General features: G+C 39.1%; 2 protein-coding genes across 9 annotated transcripts in view; one reads left to right on the forward strand and one right to left on the reverse strand.

Moving 5' to 3' along the window:
- LOC133527077 (serine/arginine repetitive matrix protein 1) overlaps positions 1-15,979 on the forward strand; it is a 235,700-nt gene that overhangs the window by 6,708 nt on the left and 213,013 nt on the right. The window contains 1 exon segment of the mRNA XM_061863969.1: positions 148-277. Coding sequence (XP_061719953.1) covers positions 148-277 — 130 coding nt within the window.
- Positions 9,696-15,875, reverse strand: LOC133526759 (uncharacterized). 8 transcript variants are annotated; one of them, XM_061863474.1, is made up of 3 exons: positions 14,285-15,875; positions 10,470-10,540; positions 9,696-10,031 (listed from the first exon to the last, which is right to left on the reverse strand). In XM_061863474.1, the coding sequence occupies exons 1-3, from the start codon at positions 14,997-14,999 to the stop codon at positions 9,756-9,758; spliced, it is 1,062 nt and encodes a 353-aa protein (XP_061719458.1). In that variant the 5' UTR covers positions 15,000-15,875; the 3' UTR covers positions 9,696-9,755. The 8 variants fall into 8 exon arrangements, with proteins under 8 accessions (XP_061719458.1, XP_061719460.1, XP_061719459.1 ...); XM_061863476.1 differs by having other exon boundaries at positions 14,022-15,875; XM_061863475.1 differs by having other exon boundaries at positions 13,998-15,875.

The following is a 15,979-nucleotide window of genomic DNA, read 5'->3' on the forward strand; positions in this document are numbered from 1 at the left end:
ATAGTATTTATTTATTTAATACTCGTATGTGATATTCTTGTCTTTTTCTGTACATGGGAAATATTGGAAACATGGCAACTCTATCAACTTTAAGCTTAATCCGATCATATTAGAATTTTCTACTAAATTCTATCCATGTTATTACAGACACACATCAATCACTCGGCGATTCTGCCGCGGCCGCCGGTCCCGCGACGACAACGAGCTGTACCGCTCCAACAGCTTCAAGTTCGAGCGGTTCTCGCGCGAGCAGCCGGCGGATGAGTTCGCTTCTCAGGTCAGTGTGTAGACATACTTCGGTCACATGCAGCTCTGCCGTGACCGCCGCTTCCGTGACGACAACGAGCTGTACCGCTTCAACAGCTTCAAGTTCGAGCGGTTCTCGCGCGAGCAGCCGGCGGATGAGTTCGCGTCTCAGGTTTGTGTAGACAATGTAAACATTATATCAGTTTTCGATAGTTTATATGAGTTAAAAGAGAAAAAATCGAACCAAGAGTCTTAGAATCATATAGTTACGAAAATAAAGAGTCCACCTTACTTAGCTACTAAGCGTTTTTTTCTGAAACTTCTGCTTTAAGACTTTAAGACTTTGAAATTGCGATTACGATATAAAAATGAGTTTATAGCGGCACCATCTTCTAAACCAGTCGATAATTCGATATCGCAGGAAAACCTTATAAAATTCCTTCTACCATGTTTACGTCGAAATAAATTCTCTTTATAGTGACATCCTTATATGAAATTGAGTCTCATAGTCGGGTTCATACCTGTCAGAGGTGTTTGAGGGTTTACAAAACCAGTCTAATTGCGTTCTTCGATAACGCATAGTTATTTCGAAACTTGAGCTCACGTTACCTTGGTTTGCCGAAATTCTTGAGCGTCCTGAGCTCGCTAGTGCCAGCACAATACAAGGCCGGGACTTTAAGGATACGCCAACATTCGCGCCGTGAAAGCGTTAACCTCTTATCTAGATGAGCCATCTTCTTCACAAAGACCCTTTAGAGCTCGGCGAAAGGCGAGACCTGAATGGGAAGCCGTATATTGAACGGGCACAATATCGCCGCGTTTTCGCGATTATTGAGTTGGTCTAGGTAGCCGGCTGACGGTTAGGTCCAAGTTAGGTCATACTTACATACTTAGGTACATGTACCTAAGTAAGTACGAGTAACCAATAAGTAGGTATAAAAGTAATGGTGTTATTTTCTTACGTATAGTACTATTTTTGCAAGAAGTAAGTTCTGCCCGTGTAGCCAACGTGCCTATCGTTCACGCTCCGTGGCGAACGAAACGCAACTGTCACAGTCGCACTAATATGAAAGAGTGATAGAGAGAGATGACTACGCTACGCTGCGGAGCGTTAACGATTGTAACGATGGCTACGCGGCCTGTTCTTAGCACCTACCACACCAATATCAATTTCATGAATGTCCTTTAAAGAGTTTAAAGTCAAGTCTGATGATCATTTGATAGATAATCGAAATGCAACATTTAAGTATACTGATGACTTAATGAAAGAATCGTATATAAGTGTTTTTATTGTGAAATTATTTGGGTCTTGGTACCGACCTATCGAACTCATATTTAGGTATTTGACATCTGGGCAACCTGGGCAACAAGGGGCTGAATTAAAATTAAGAAATAACTGAAAACTGTCAGTGTCATTTTATAAATACAATAATGAAGTCATTTACCTGTTAAAATTGCCCTAATTTACTTTCTTTAGCAGGTAAAAAAAAATCAACATTGAATTTCCATAGTTAGGTATGTTGTTATCATGATTTGTTTTTGTTATGAATCGCAATGCCGCGAAAAAGAGTCCAATCCAAAACAATAGCCTTCAAACGCTGAAATGATTATATAAGAATCGTGTTGGTATTGGTAAGTCCACTTTTTTCCTTTCGAATAGTCTAAGCTCGGTTTAATTACGTAATTAAATTATTGTTAGTTTGAATTCTATTTATTTAATTTTTAAGTTCATTACACAAATTCATGAAATAGCGACATCTAGTGTTAATTGGTCTAACTAATAAACTCGTAACAGTGGCAACGTGTGAAGCAGTTTTCTAAATCTTTCATAGATGGCGCTTAATTCAGAAATGCGTGTAGGTTTCGCCGTTATAACACAGATGGCGTTGAAATACTTCTTTGAGGTTGTTCATCCCTTTGTTTTGTATATTTACAGGAAGCGAGTACTTCTGTGAAAATACACATAAATAAAAATACTTTGTAGATTGTATACTTACGTTCATAATCTGTCAACAGCCTTTCAATACTTCGATTATTTGGAACATTTTGTTAAAATTTATTAGCTGCTAGGGGTCGAGCGGTGCGGTATTGCAACATAAATTGTGTGCACACGTTGTACAAGGGTAGGACATTAATATCATCTGTCCTATCAATTACACTGACGTGGTCACCGCCGTCCCCCAACCACCTATCGAAGGAAAATGCGAGAAAAATTTGACGCATTTGTCTGTCAGTGACTGCTATAATTAGGGCTGACAATGCGATCACTCTTGGTCGTCGTATGGATCTTAACGCTTATTGGAATTTCTTTATTTCGCTCGCTGATCTTATTCTGGTCGATTGAATGTACCTATAGGTAAAAAACTTAAGTAAGTAAGTCACCTGTTGTATGTAGTTGTGGCGTGTTCGAATAGACAATAAATGTTTAAAAGACACACACAAACAAAACAAATGTCTATTCGAACACGTCACAACTACATACAACAGGTGACTTACTTAAGTTTTTTACCTATACCTATATCGTTATTAATGTATTTAAGGTTTTTTTACACATTTTATGAATCCGTAATGGGTTAGAAAAAGGGTGGAGGGGCCGAGGTTGATGAGGGAAACAATTCTAATATTAGTATGTATATCTGTCTGTTGCAAGAAAAGCGATGCATATTCAATACAATCAGAAATAGGAGAGGCAAGATGTCAGGACACCTGATACGGCATGACAACTTTTTCGTAAACATCTTGGAAGGCAGGGTTGAAGAGACGTAGACAAGAGGAGAAGGAATTACCTACTTAACTAAGCCAAATAAAAAAATAATGCGTATGAGGAAATTAAAAGGCTGGCACCAGAAATGAGTGATTGGCAATTACTCCACCGACAAATTCAACGCTCTTAATGTGCCGTTTGGGGAGACGTCCAGGGATTGTGAACATTCTACGGATTCTACCACGACGCCCCCTCAGATTGATCTAAATAACTACCAAAATAAAGCTGCAAAAGAAAACACCACTAACACCTACAACTTAATCAGTATATTCTTCACCTTCACCTTTCATAAAACAATGATTTATCGTGTCATTTGCGCAGCCCTGTTCCATAAATCACGTTATCCCGCGATCGCGATTGCCTCATCAACATACTAATGCGAGCGCCAGCTGCTCCCGCACTTTTATGAAAGTCTGTGTCCTAGGAGGGGTTTTCGATGAAATTCACATTTCGGCGAAGGTGTTTGTGGACTTACAGTCCAAGGTATTAAATATCGACACGGAAAATATACCAAATATATGTACACACACTCACAAATACATGTCACTATTTGGTTCAGTATAATGAGAATTTTAAGCGATATACTTATGAGCTTTCATGATCGCAAATATTTCAGTGTGGTCTTCCCAGTACGTATAGTCATACGATTTTCGATGAAAATCATGCCTCTTCATTTTGATGAAAATCACTGTATTCATGACGGACAATCATAGCAAATTTTGCACATGATATTTGCTATATCTGAATTATTGTAATTCAATGGGAAAACGGTACCCTATTACTAAGACTCCGCTGACTGTCCGTCTGTCCGTCTGTCACCAGGCTGTATGTCATGAACTATGATAGCTAGACAGTAAAAAATTTCACAGATGATGTATTCTGTTGTCGCTATAACAACAAATACTAAAAAGTACGGGACCCTCGGTGGGAGAGTCCGACTCGCATATGTCTATTTTTTATTTTATTTTGGCTATTGTCATTTATTACGTCGGTAAATTAAAAGTATCCTGAGATCCATAGACGTAATTGATACCTAGGAAGCTTACCTGCTGTCGTCGTCGATTTGTTTACAAATAATGAACCGAATTATTTATACACAAACTTCCAAACTTATTTTCTCTTATGTATTTAGCCACATTTTGCCTGTTTTCACTTTAGTTTGTTAAAAATCTCCAAACAGGCATAAATTGGTGTAGGTACGTAAACTCCAAGCCGTAATCGACGTCTGAAAGGAAAAGTCTGGAAAACTTAAACGCCCCGGGTTTAAAAATGCCCACTTACCTTATGAGAAAACTTTACACATTTATATCTGTAAGGGCTGCCTTCGAAAATTATTTCCTTTTGTTGTTGAACTAGAAGTTTCGCGTTAACATGTGTTTACATGGAGAACTTTTCACGTCATTTTTTCATACATACTCAATACATAATAGTCATGTGCACGCAAAGAAACGATGAAGTCTATCAACAACTTGATCTTTAATGAACAAGTAACGATACTTTTCTAAAACTCCTCCTTCTTTATGCTGTCGTCACTTATGATGACTGTAATTATACTAGAAATTTAGAATAAATAAATAAATATTAAAATACATTATTACACAAATTGACTAAGTCCCACAGTAAGCTCATTCAGGATTGTTTTGTGTTTAATATATACATATTTGTTAACACTTAAATAGATAGAAAAGCACCGCATGGGAGATATGATGGGTTATTTCTGAGTCATGCTCAGGAACGAATAGCCATGCTCATCACAGGAATAAATGCTCTTAACAATTTGACCATCGGCTTCATAGGCAGGATCGGGTAGTGATCCTAGGCCAGACAGAAGGTCGCTAAACTAAACAAACACATAAAACTAAGACAAACAGTGGACTGTGTTGCTCGGATGAACAGCGTTTGGAGCTACCTCATACGCTTGGAGTACCTTCTAGGTTAAATATCGCATAGTTTACCTATTCCAATATTCATTTTCTTTATTTCATAAGATACACTTTGGTTCGTACGGCAAGCAAAAATTGCCAATTTTAGGTGGCACAGGTAATTTGTAATTATTTTGCATTTGCACGGGTGTCTCGACATCAACTACAACTTTGTTGCATTTGGAGTCGAGACTCTTGGTCCGTGGAGCCCCGCAGCACAGGGCCTATACCGGCAATTGGCAAAACGGCTGGTGGATGGGACCGGGGATAAGAGAGCTGGCAGCTTCCTTGCCCAACGCTTGAGCATAGCGATCCAGCGAGGAAATGCTGCCAGCATCCTCGGCATCATGCCACGGGGGCCCATTTTAGATTTAGATTTTTAGTTTTATAGCAGGTTTTAGTTTAGTTACTTGTAGTTTATTTGTATAATTTGAATTATTGTAATTGTATTTTTTTAAATAATTTGTAATAACAATTTTAAATATAGTACTAATAATTAATGTTTTTTTTTGCATTTAACTGTTATAAATACGTGATTTAAATAAATATTCAGTTAATGAAAACCTGCATGTAAATGGTTTTACAAGTGACGCTTTCAAAATCAACAAAAAATACACTCGTTCAAAAGCGTATCCATTAGTGAAAATATTTGAAGCATGAAGTCTGAAACTCGATTATACTCGTACATTAAATCGGCTCGACTATTCCCTTCGGCCATTGTGTAATCTCGTTGGGTTTCGGATACGAGCTGTAATTGAAAATGTCGAACGGTGCGATGTTCATTTTCCACTAATTAATCGCTGTGATGACATTGCGTCTAACAATCCGTCAAAATAGCGTATGCGTCATTGAGTATTTAGCTCTGTACAATCTTTTGTCATAGCATAGCCCTGTTTTGTATTTCCATAGGTTTAGCAAGGCAAGCGTTCGCGTGACGCGAACCAGCAAAGTGAGGTCTTCTATAACCTTTGTACTCCGTCTACCTAAAACGGACTGTGCCTATGTAGCTCTCAAGTCTAAATCGCACATGACATAAAACGTCAAGTTCCTAATTATCAACATGCCATTACAGATTTTGAACTAAATTACGACTAACACGCATTAGGACAACAGCGGTATTATGACTGACTTAGGTATGTGCTCGAAACAGGCAGTGCACTGTATAGAAGAACAACGAAATGACCTATCGCCCATGAAAATTGAAGTTTAGGCAAAACGCGAATATGTCATTTAGAGAATCAGGCACGAGCTCTAAACAGGCGGTCCACTATATAGACAAACAGCGAAATGGCCAGCAAGCTAGATAGTCTTTATGCCCTTAAGGATTGAAGTTTAGGCATTACGCGACATAGGCACAATCCGTGTTAGGCAGACGGAGAACAAAGGTTCTATAACGAGTTGCTCTTTTAGTTTTCAAAGTCACAATTACACTGGATGGTATGATACGACTGATCGCGTTTGTTCGGTAAGCGATATTTATAACACCGGAGCTCCCAGGGCGTATCGCAATGCCTAGACAGGTAGTGAAATTATGAATCTGTATATAGCGGTTAGGGATATTTCGAGTTTTAATTACATTTTAAGCATGATGATAGGCGCACAATTTAGCGAGGGTGGAGGCAAAATTGCATAGTTTAATCTCACAAATCAGTCATGCGTAGTTTTAGACAGTTTTGTCATTTTTACAGAATAATGCTATGATTTTCTGCGAGTTTAAAAGAAACAAATTCTACTACTCAAAGTTAATTACTGTTTATTTATTTATTTAATCTTTATTGCACAAAAGAAAATACACACATACAAAAGGCGGACTTAATGCTACAAGGCATTATGTACCAGTCAACCTTCGGGCAAAGCAGATAAGGGCTTGTGCACAAATCACGTGAGGTTCGATAGGGGGGGAGAGGGGTCACGAAAAAATCACGAGAGATCACGTTAGAGGAGGGGGGTATAAGAAAAGCATAAATCTTCACTTGGCACTTCAAAATAGCGAGTCTAAACAAGATTTACTCTATACAATACTATTTATCTTAAAATTAGGTTGAACGAAATTTAAAAAAAAAATACACGTGAGGTTATGTGGGGGAGGGGGGGTTCGCCTAGAACCTCACCAAATATCACCAAGTTGGGGTGGAAAAAAAATAGCCGAAAAAACCTCGCGTGATTTGTGCACAAGCCCTAACTTGTGGGCGGTGCAACATCATGTTGTAATTACAAAACAAATTAGTTAATAGTTACTTTTACACACCTCATACATCTAAACATATACGAGTTGTTTATCTACATTTACTTAAATTTTACAAATTTACTGTGTAGGTATAAATAAATTTTTATTACACCCGCATTTAAAGTCACGGCTATCCATTTTACAGTACTTAATATTTCCAGAACACGATTACATATCAGTTTAAAATGTTTACTTGAAAATAAGTTATGGACCATAGCCAATAAATAGCTCAAACTGGGATGAAGGGCGATTTCTATAAATCCTTGACCTCTACGCTGTAAATAAGCCAACGAGATATATGAACCGAGTGCAGCAATCCGCAATGCGCTTAGTGACGATATGACGAAGGATGGTCAAAATAAAAATTGCTGTATTTAAAAACCTTTTCTTTAGATAACTCTATGTAAACAACAAATTTTTAGCAAGAGCATGAAATATTTACAACAAGAAATATTCACACATTGATTTGTTCCAGCATAAGTGTAATAAAGTTTTTAATACAGTTGCTCAAAAAGTGCTACTTTACGTAGTTGTTTAGCGTGCGGAAAGTTGGTTTTCGCGAACTAGTGCTTTTCACTTTTCCAATTTTTTTAAATTTATACTTTCATGACTACATTCCAATTCATGACTACTTATTGATGAGTGTTAATGTTAGTTTCCTTTAAAAGTCGTAATGAACTTAAAAACCTACTGTTAATGTAAGAATAATAAAAATACACATATTCATTATTTTATTACTTACCTCTTCATCGTTATAACACGTTTATTTTTTAATATTGAATATTGAAAAACCGTTCTTAATAAGTTGTCTGAATGGAACGAAATAGCTGCCGAAACGTCTGTCAAAGAAGAGGCGTATTTTCTTACTGCAAGCATGTTTGTTCAGCGTTGGAGGTGATGGAGACCGAATACCAAAGCAGAGAATTACAATATTTATATTTAACCTTTAACTGACGACCTATACGTCTCACAGACGTCATTACTTTTATTTTGAACTTAACTTTAAAACTACACGACTCTCGGTGCTCCCCCTCCCGCTACCTTCCCCATTCCGCGTTGCTAGCCGGCAGTCGACGCCACGAGCCCGGCGAGTGCATATGTAACTCTAGCGAAGCTATCGCCGTCTGGGAGACGTAAGTACGGTGTTAATGTATAAATAATATGCACGTCAGTTAGTCGTCACCTCGGTGTTTTAGTGCACAAACTCATAGTGTCTTATTGACGTTACGTCGGTTTTGATGGTATTTTTTTATTATTTCAGAATGCCTAGAAGGAAGCAAAGCATTTCTAGGAAACGAAAAGCAGCTCGAGCACCTCCTAGGTATCCAAAACGAGTAAGGCCTTAAAAAATTAAGATGAAATTACGGGTATATAATAACAGAATGACCCGTGAGTTACGACTCACTATAGAGCGACTCATTGGACCCGCTGATATGCCCGAGCCCCCAGCTAAAAACGACATAAATATGGAACCAGAGGTTCGCAAAACTTATGCAATATGTCCAAGCCGCCTAAAAAGACGTACGAAGTCTTACGTGCCGCCTTCAGATATGCAGTGCAAATTGAGCCATGAAATGTGCCAAGTCTGACTGTTGTCATTTTTTTAATGTTTTTATTTAGAGGTGATTTTATGTTTTCAGTATGTTAATTAGTTCAAGAAGTAAGCGCTTATAATGTTTTTTGGTTATATTTTTCATAATTATATGAAATATGGAGACTAATCAATGTTCCTAAAATTTAGCGTTAAGATTTTGTGATCTCTTTATTAAAGTCTGTTAATTCTCAAAATAAAGCTGGTATTATTTCTATTATTCCTTAATTAATTACCTTTAATAAGTGTTCACGCAATAAGAAACCTAAAAAAGGTAGCATCTAAATTGTATTATAATAAAAAGTATAAATAAAATGTACGTCTCTCAGACACCACATCGGTGTAAGTGCTACGTAAAAACCAGGTCGGCAGTTAAAGGTTAATGTTAACAGAAGGCTAGTTGAGAAAAGTGATTTAATCTACACACATGTAGAAGCTTATATAGTCGCGTACAGCGCCACACTATGGATTGTTTATGAACTATTGCATACATTGATATGGCTAAGCTTAGATAGCAAGTACACAAGGTTTCGGTAGATGTCACCTTAATTAGGTACATTTCATAGGTGGTGCCACCTACCGACGATAGAGAGACTTAATCTATCTAGATTAGGTAAGTAGGTATTTAGGTATTCTAATACCTAAACTTGTTAAGATAGGTCTTAACATTTTGCCACCCCTTGAAATAGTTAATGTTTATGCGTAACATTAGGTATTTCAAAGAATAGGCTTTGTACATATGTATTTACCTATTAGTAAGTATGGGCAGAGTTCTTTGTTATGGATTATAGTTAGGTAATAACTTACATTAAAATTAGAGCTGTGCCCATTCTTATAAATGAAACAACAATAGGACATGTTTTTTATTTTAAATAGGGAGTAGGTATTCTAATTCTATACATAGGTATTAGAGGTAAGTAAGGTATTTAAGGTACTTAATCATACTTATTAGGTACTTAATTATAATTGTTTGAATGTTACATTAGGTTGGTAGGTATTTACTATTTATATAACTTGACCCGAAGTAGGTAATGGACAAATGTTATTGAACGCGCGTTGGATGTCTCCTCTGGTGGTTCGGATGATGGCTACCCTGGTGACGCCATCCCGCCCCGGCTGCGTCGCGACGATCTTGCCCAGCCTCCACCGGCAGGGTGGCAGGCGTTCCTCTCGTACCAGGACGACTGTGCCGGCTGCGAGGCTTGGGCCGCGCGCGCTCCTCCATTTCGTGCGTTCCTGCAGCGTTCCGATGTAGTCACGTGACCAGCGCCGCCAGAAGTCCTGGGTGATTTGTTGCAAAAGTTGATAGTGAGTTAATCGGTTTTTTGGTACATGGTTATAGTCTTCGTCAGGAAGTGAATTTGGTGCTTTCCCAATTAAAAAGTGAGCTGGCGTGAGGACAGGATAGTCAGGATTTGAACTAGGTAAGGGACACAATGGCCTAGAATTTACAATCGATTCTACCTGATTTAGGATAGTTACAAATTGTTCATAAGTTAACAAAGATAATCCTAACACTCTTTTTAAATGGTATTTGGTAAGTTTTATACTAGATTCCCATAGGGACCCCATATGAGGTGTATAGACAGGAATGAAACTCCATTTTATGCCCTCGTCTGCGCAATGAGATACTAGTTCGCTCGAGCTGTCCTGTAGGTATTTTTGTAAATCTTTCAGCTCGTTACTAGCCCCGTGAAATGTTGTTGAATTGTCACTCACCAACTCCTTCGGTTTACCTCTCCTGGCTATGAAACGTCGCAGCGCCGCCAGGAAATTAGCCGACTCGAGCCCTGTAATTAATTCGAGATGAATTGCCTTTGTTGCAAAACAAATAAATACTGCTATATAGCACTTATAGACCTTGTAACCACGTCCTGTCCTATCTCTAATGTTATAAGGTCCTCCATAATCTATACCAGTGATAGCAAATGGGGGAGACGGGTTTACCCTCGAGGGGGGTAAGTTTCCCATTATAGGGTTAGTAGTCTTTGGATTTGCTCTAAAACACGGAACGCATTTATTTACAATTTTCGAGGCTAACATTCTACCCTTTGTTGGCCAGATGCGCTCGCGAATAGTTGAGAGTAATAACTGAGGGCCAGCGTGCAAAGTACGTATGTGTGCGTTTGCCATCAGTAGTTTGGTAAGCGTGTGTTCGTGACTTAATATTAAAGGGTGTTTTTTTTCATATGCATAATGTGAAAGAGCGATTCGTCCGCCTACGCGAATGAGTCCGTCCTTCATGAATGGGTGTAAAGATAATATTTTTGATTTGTTAAGAACCGGTTTGTTGTTTTGCAACAATTTATATTCGTGTGGGAATGATTGCATTTGTGCATGTCTAATTAATGTGTGATCCGATTTTTTTAACTCGTCTACGGACAATGGTCCTGTTAACTTTCTATTTGGATTAATTGTGCGTGTTTTATTTTTTGTGTTATATATAAATCGAAGTATGTATGCTAATACATGAATAAGTGTTTTATCGCTTGACCACCTGTGGAAAAGATATTGTATCGTATCGTTAGATTCTGTGTTAATAGCCAAGGTGAGTGTTACATCTACGTCGCTCTCGGCTTCGGGTGCATGATCCAGTGACTCAGAATCCTGGGTCGGCCATGTGTCCGAACTTTGAATTAACCACGCCGGCCCGGACCACCATAACTGGTTGTTTTCCAGCTTGCCTGGTGCTACTCCTCGGGACAAAAGGTCGGCGGGGTTATCCTCCGAGCGGACCCAGGACCAGTCGTGCTTGTTTGTAAGTGACAATATTTTTGTGACTCTGTTACTAACAAAACAAGTTAATTTAAGGTTACTATTTTTAATCCAACATAATGTTATTTTTGAATCTGACCACAGGTTGATTCTGGAAATGTCACATTTTAACGCTCGTTTTACTTTGTCTACATGTGTCGCGAGTAGTAGACTTGAACAAAGTTCCAAATTTGGAATAGTCTGGGACGTAATTGGGGCAATTTTGGATTTTGAGTAAAGTAGGTGAACTTGAATGTTTCCTACCCTATCGCTCGACCGTATATATATAGCAGCGCCATAAGCTTTAATACTACTATCACAGAACCCATGAATTTGTATCGTTACATAATTAGGTATGACTGTACATCTCGAAATTTTCAATTGGTTTAATAAAAACAAGTCTCGATAGAATGTGTTCCATTCTTGAATCAAGTCTTGTGTTAATTCGGTATCCCAATCTAATTGAGCCTTAAATAATTTTTGGATAAATATTTTGGCTACTACAATTACTGGTCCCGTCAAGCCTAGGGGGTCGAAAATGGACGAAATTACCCCTAGTACCTTTCTTTTGGTGATTGGGTGTGAAATTTGGTTTTCTTTAATAGTATACATAAGCTTATCTGTGTCACTAGACCACGCTAAGCCTAGAACCTTATGTGTTTTATCTCCAAATTCGATTGCAGATGTGTTTTGGTGTGTGTGTGTTCCGCTCACCCGATTTATGACAGCTTCGGAGTTGGACTTCCATTTCCGCAGCGTGAAGTTGGCGCCCTGCAGGATCTCGTTCACCTGTGTTGCAGTTTCGGCTACCTGATTCTCGTCGTCGCCGCCGGCGATAAAATCGTCCATGTAGAACTGGTTCGCTATGGCCTCTGCAGCTGCTGGAAACGTGTGTTGGTTCTCGTTTGACAATTGTAACAAACATCTGGTTGCTATATGTGGTGCTGACTTTAAGCCGAAACTTAATGTGGTCAGCATATAAATTTGGAGTCGTTGGTGAGTATTTTCCCGCCAAAATATGCATTGTAGGTATTGTTGATTTGGTTTTACATAAATACATCTGTACATTTTTTGTATGTCGGCATTAATAACATATTGGTACTTTCGGAACCGTAGAAGTATATTTATGAGTTCGTCCTGTTTTATTGAGCCTTTGTATTGGATATCATTCAAAGAAACGCCGTTATCGGTGCGGCATGAGCAGTCAAAAACAATGCGAATAGGGGTAGAGGGGGAGTCGCGAAAAATCGCTTGGTGGGGTAGAAAATTACATGGGCCATCATAATTATCTTGTAATTTAATCATATGGCCAGCTTGTTCGAACTCGCGCATGAAATTCACATATTTATCTTTAAATTCGGGGTTCCGCTCGAACTTGGTTTCTAAAGTTTTGAACCTCCGATATGCTATGTGCCTAGATCGACCTAGTTTGGTAGGTGGTTGCTTTAATGGAAGTTCAATTTCAAAATTACCTTCAGAGTTGTGAGTGTGAGTTTTCAGAAATATATCCTCACATTGTTTTTCATCATAAGGTAAATTTGGTGCGGAACCCTCCTCTATTTCCCAAAACTTTTTTAATTGCGTTTCAACTGTAATTTTACATTGAATAGCAGACTCGGATTTTTTATGTACGGGACCCGTGACTAACCATCCCAGTCGCGAGCGCCTCAGAACCGGTAATCCGGGCCCGAGCGAATATTTACCGGTAAGTAGTAAATCGAAGAATATCTCCCCACCGATAAGCAAATCTACATCTTGAGCTAAGTTAAACTCGTCATCAGCTAACTTATAACGCGACGGAATGTGCCAACGTTGCACGTTTGGTATTTCGATATTGGTAGTACAAATTGTAGGCGTAATAAAACAGAACAAATTCGTTGTAAAGTTACCGTCTAAGGAATGCAATGTTACGTCACACGATTCTACGACGCTAGACACTTTTTCATTGAAACCTATGACGTTTAAGGCATTTTGTTCCTTATTTAATTTTAACCTTTTTGCCGCATTTTGGGTAATGAAATTTTCTTGGGAGCCATTGTCTAAAAATGCTTTTAGTTTATGCACATTGTTATGCTTATCCCTAACGAGCACTTGGGCTGTTGTGAGGAAAACTGATCTATTTCGCGCATTGTTTATTTGTTTTTCGATTATAGTGTTATTCGACAGGGTAGTCTCGATTTGACTAGAACTCGGTTGTTCGTCGATTAATATTGATATTGGTAATCGCGTTGGTATGGGGTTACTACCTACATGAGTGTTGGTATTTGGTTTGTGTAGTAACGTATGATGCTTGCCCTTACATACTCGACATGTACTGGCCCTGCAGTTTGTTAAGACATGCGTTCCGGACAAACAATTAAAGCATAATCGTAATTTATTCACGGCTCGGATTCGCGCGATAACGTTTAATGCAATAAACTTTGGACACTGATTAATATAATGTGTACTCGAACAATACGGGCACTGGTTGGATTTAAACTGTTTTGAGGTTACCTTAATAGGTTCGGACGTGGTTACCATGGCCTTCTTGGAAGTGCTGGGTGCGTCCGATGGTACTGCTGGGCTGGTCGCTTCCAGCCGGTCAGCTCGGTTCTTTAGAAAGTTTTTGAAATCCTGCAACGAAGGCAATTTTCTCAAATCAACACTATTCTCCCACTTTGATTGCAATCGGCTGTCTAACTTTTTAACTAGTAAGTGAATAATTGCGAGATCCCAATTTTCGGTAGGTACATTTAATGAACGCAAAGATCTCAAATGTTTGGAAATATTATCGCACAGACCTCTAAGACCCGAAGGAGTTGACGGTACCGGTTCCACGTCGAACAAGGCTCGCATGTGGTTGGAAACTAAACGTTTAGGATTGTTATAACGTTCACAAAGCATCTGCCATGCGAGCGTGTACCCTTCCTCGGAGAAATCGAGCGAACTAATTACCTCGAGTGCACCGTCTCGTAAACAACTGCGTAGGTATTTATATTTTACGATCGGTGCCAAACTAGTTTGATTGACTAGAGCATCAAATGTGTCTCGAAACTGCAGCCACTGCGTTAGGTCTCCATCAAAGCTAGGGAGGCTAATTTCGGGATATTTTATCGACTCACCGAGGGTTTGCTGCTGCGGGGCTTGCGGACTATGGTCAATTGGTGGTGATTCGGTATTTACTTTCGCCAGCAGCTTGCCCTTAGCGCTAAGTCGGTAAAATGTGTCCTCGAAAGACTCACGTTCGGCCTCTTGGGCCTCGATGTCACCTTCCTCGCTGCACAGTGTCTCGATCCGGTCCTGTGTCTCAGAGAAATCATGGTATAACTTTGGTAATTGATCTAGTCTTAAGCTTACGTCTAAAATTATTTCGGCCGTCAATGCGCTTGTGTCGATATTTTCTATGAATTTCTTAAATATAGTTAATTTTCGCTTATAGACACCTCGTTTACATTTTAACTGTTTAATTTCTAACTCCCCTAGAGTTATTTTGGATTTTTCTGTGTCATTACTCATGATTAAGAAAACGATTACAATTTACAATTGGTAGGGAGATTAAACGATTACAATTAAATTTGGTAGGGAGATTAGGTAAATAGGTTAGGAATTGCCAGCTCACTTGCCTTCTCGATTGAAGCTCGTGCGCGTGGTGTTACTTGGTGATTGCCCTCGCTTGGGCACTCCTTCTGCCTTGGATGTGGTACCACCCACGTGGTCCCTTTGGTAGTTGCGGTCGTCGTTCCCTGCTGCGGGCCGCGTGCCACGCACGTGGTTCCGCTTTGGTGGCTCGGTCGGCGCCTTTCGCGTTGGCTCAGGCCGCTCGATCGAGTGGTGTGGTCGCCTCCTAGTCCCCTCTTTAGCTTCTTCAGGTCGGCGGAGCCCCACGCGGTCGCTGCCTACGTGGTAACGTTGCTCTCCCGGCCTAAATCAGGAAACGCGGCGATTCCTCGACGTACCGGCTTGCAAATTATACTAAATTTACTAGCGATTCGCTTGTGAATACTAAGATTAACCGCGATTTAAACTAGGGGTCACCATATGTTCAGCGTTGGAGGTGATGGAGACCGAATACCAAAGCAGAGAATTACAATATTTATATTTAATGTTAACAGAAGGCTAGTTGAGAAAAGTGATTTAATCTACACACATGTAGAAGCTTATATAGTCGCGTACAGCGCCACACTATGGATTGTTTATGAACTATTGCATACATTGATATGGCTAAGCTTAGATAGCAAGTACACAAGGTTTCGGTAGATGTCACCTTAATTAGGTACATTTCATAGGTGGTGCCACCTACCGACGATAGAGAGACTTAATCTATCTAGATTAGGTAAGTAGGTATTTAGGTATTCTAATACCTAAACTTGTTAAGATAGGTCTTAACAATGTTTTAAGTTTCCAAAGGCAACATTCGATATTGTTTTTATACAATTTAAATATAAGATACACAAATAATCGTAAATAACGATACTTAGGTAATAAATAATAGGACA

Source organism: Cydia pomonella, chromosome 17 (genome assembly GCF_033807575.1).
Source record: "Cydia pomonella isolate Wapato2018A chromosome 17, ilCydPomo1, whole genome shotgun sequence".
NCBI classification, from domain to species: Eukaryota; Metazoa; Arthropoda; class Insecta; order Lepidoptera; family Tortricidae; genus Cydia; species Cydia pomonella.

What these genes read in the sequence shown, in the direction of transcription:
- LOC133526759 (XM_061863471.1), bottom strand. Translation starts at nt 14,999, where the DNA reads ATGAGTAATGACACAGAAAAATCCAAAATAACTCTAGGGGAGTTAGAA. An exon ending in GAGGTAAACCGAAGGAGTTG is followed by an intron (nt 10,032 to 10,469) that starts GTGAGTGACAAT and finishes CAAATCACCCAG; the next exon opens with GACTTCTGGCGGCGCTGGTC.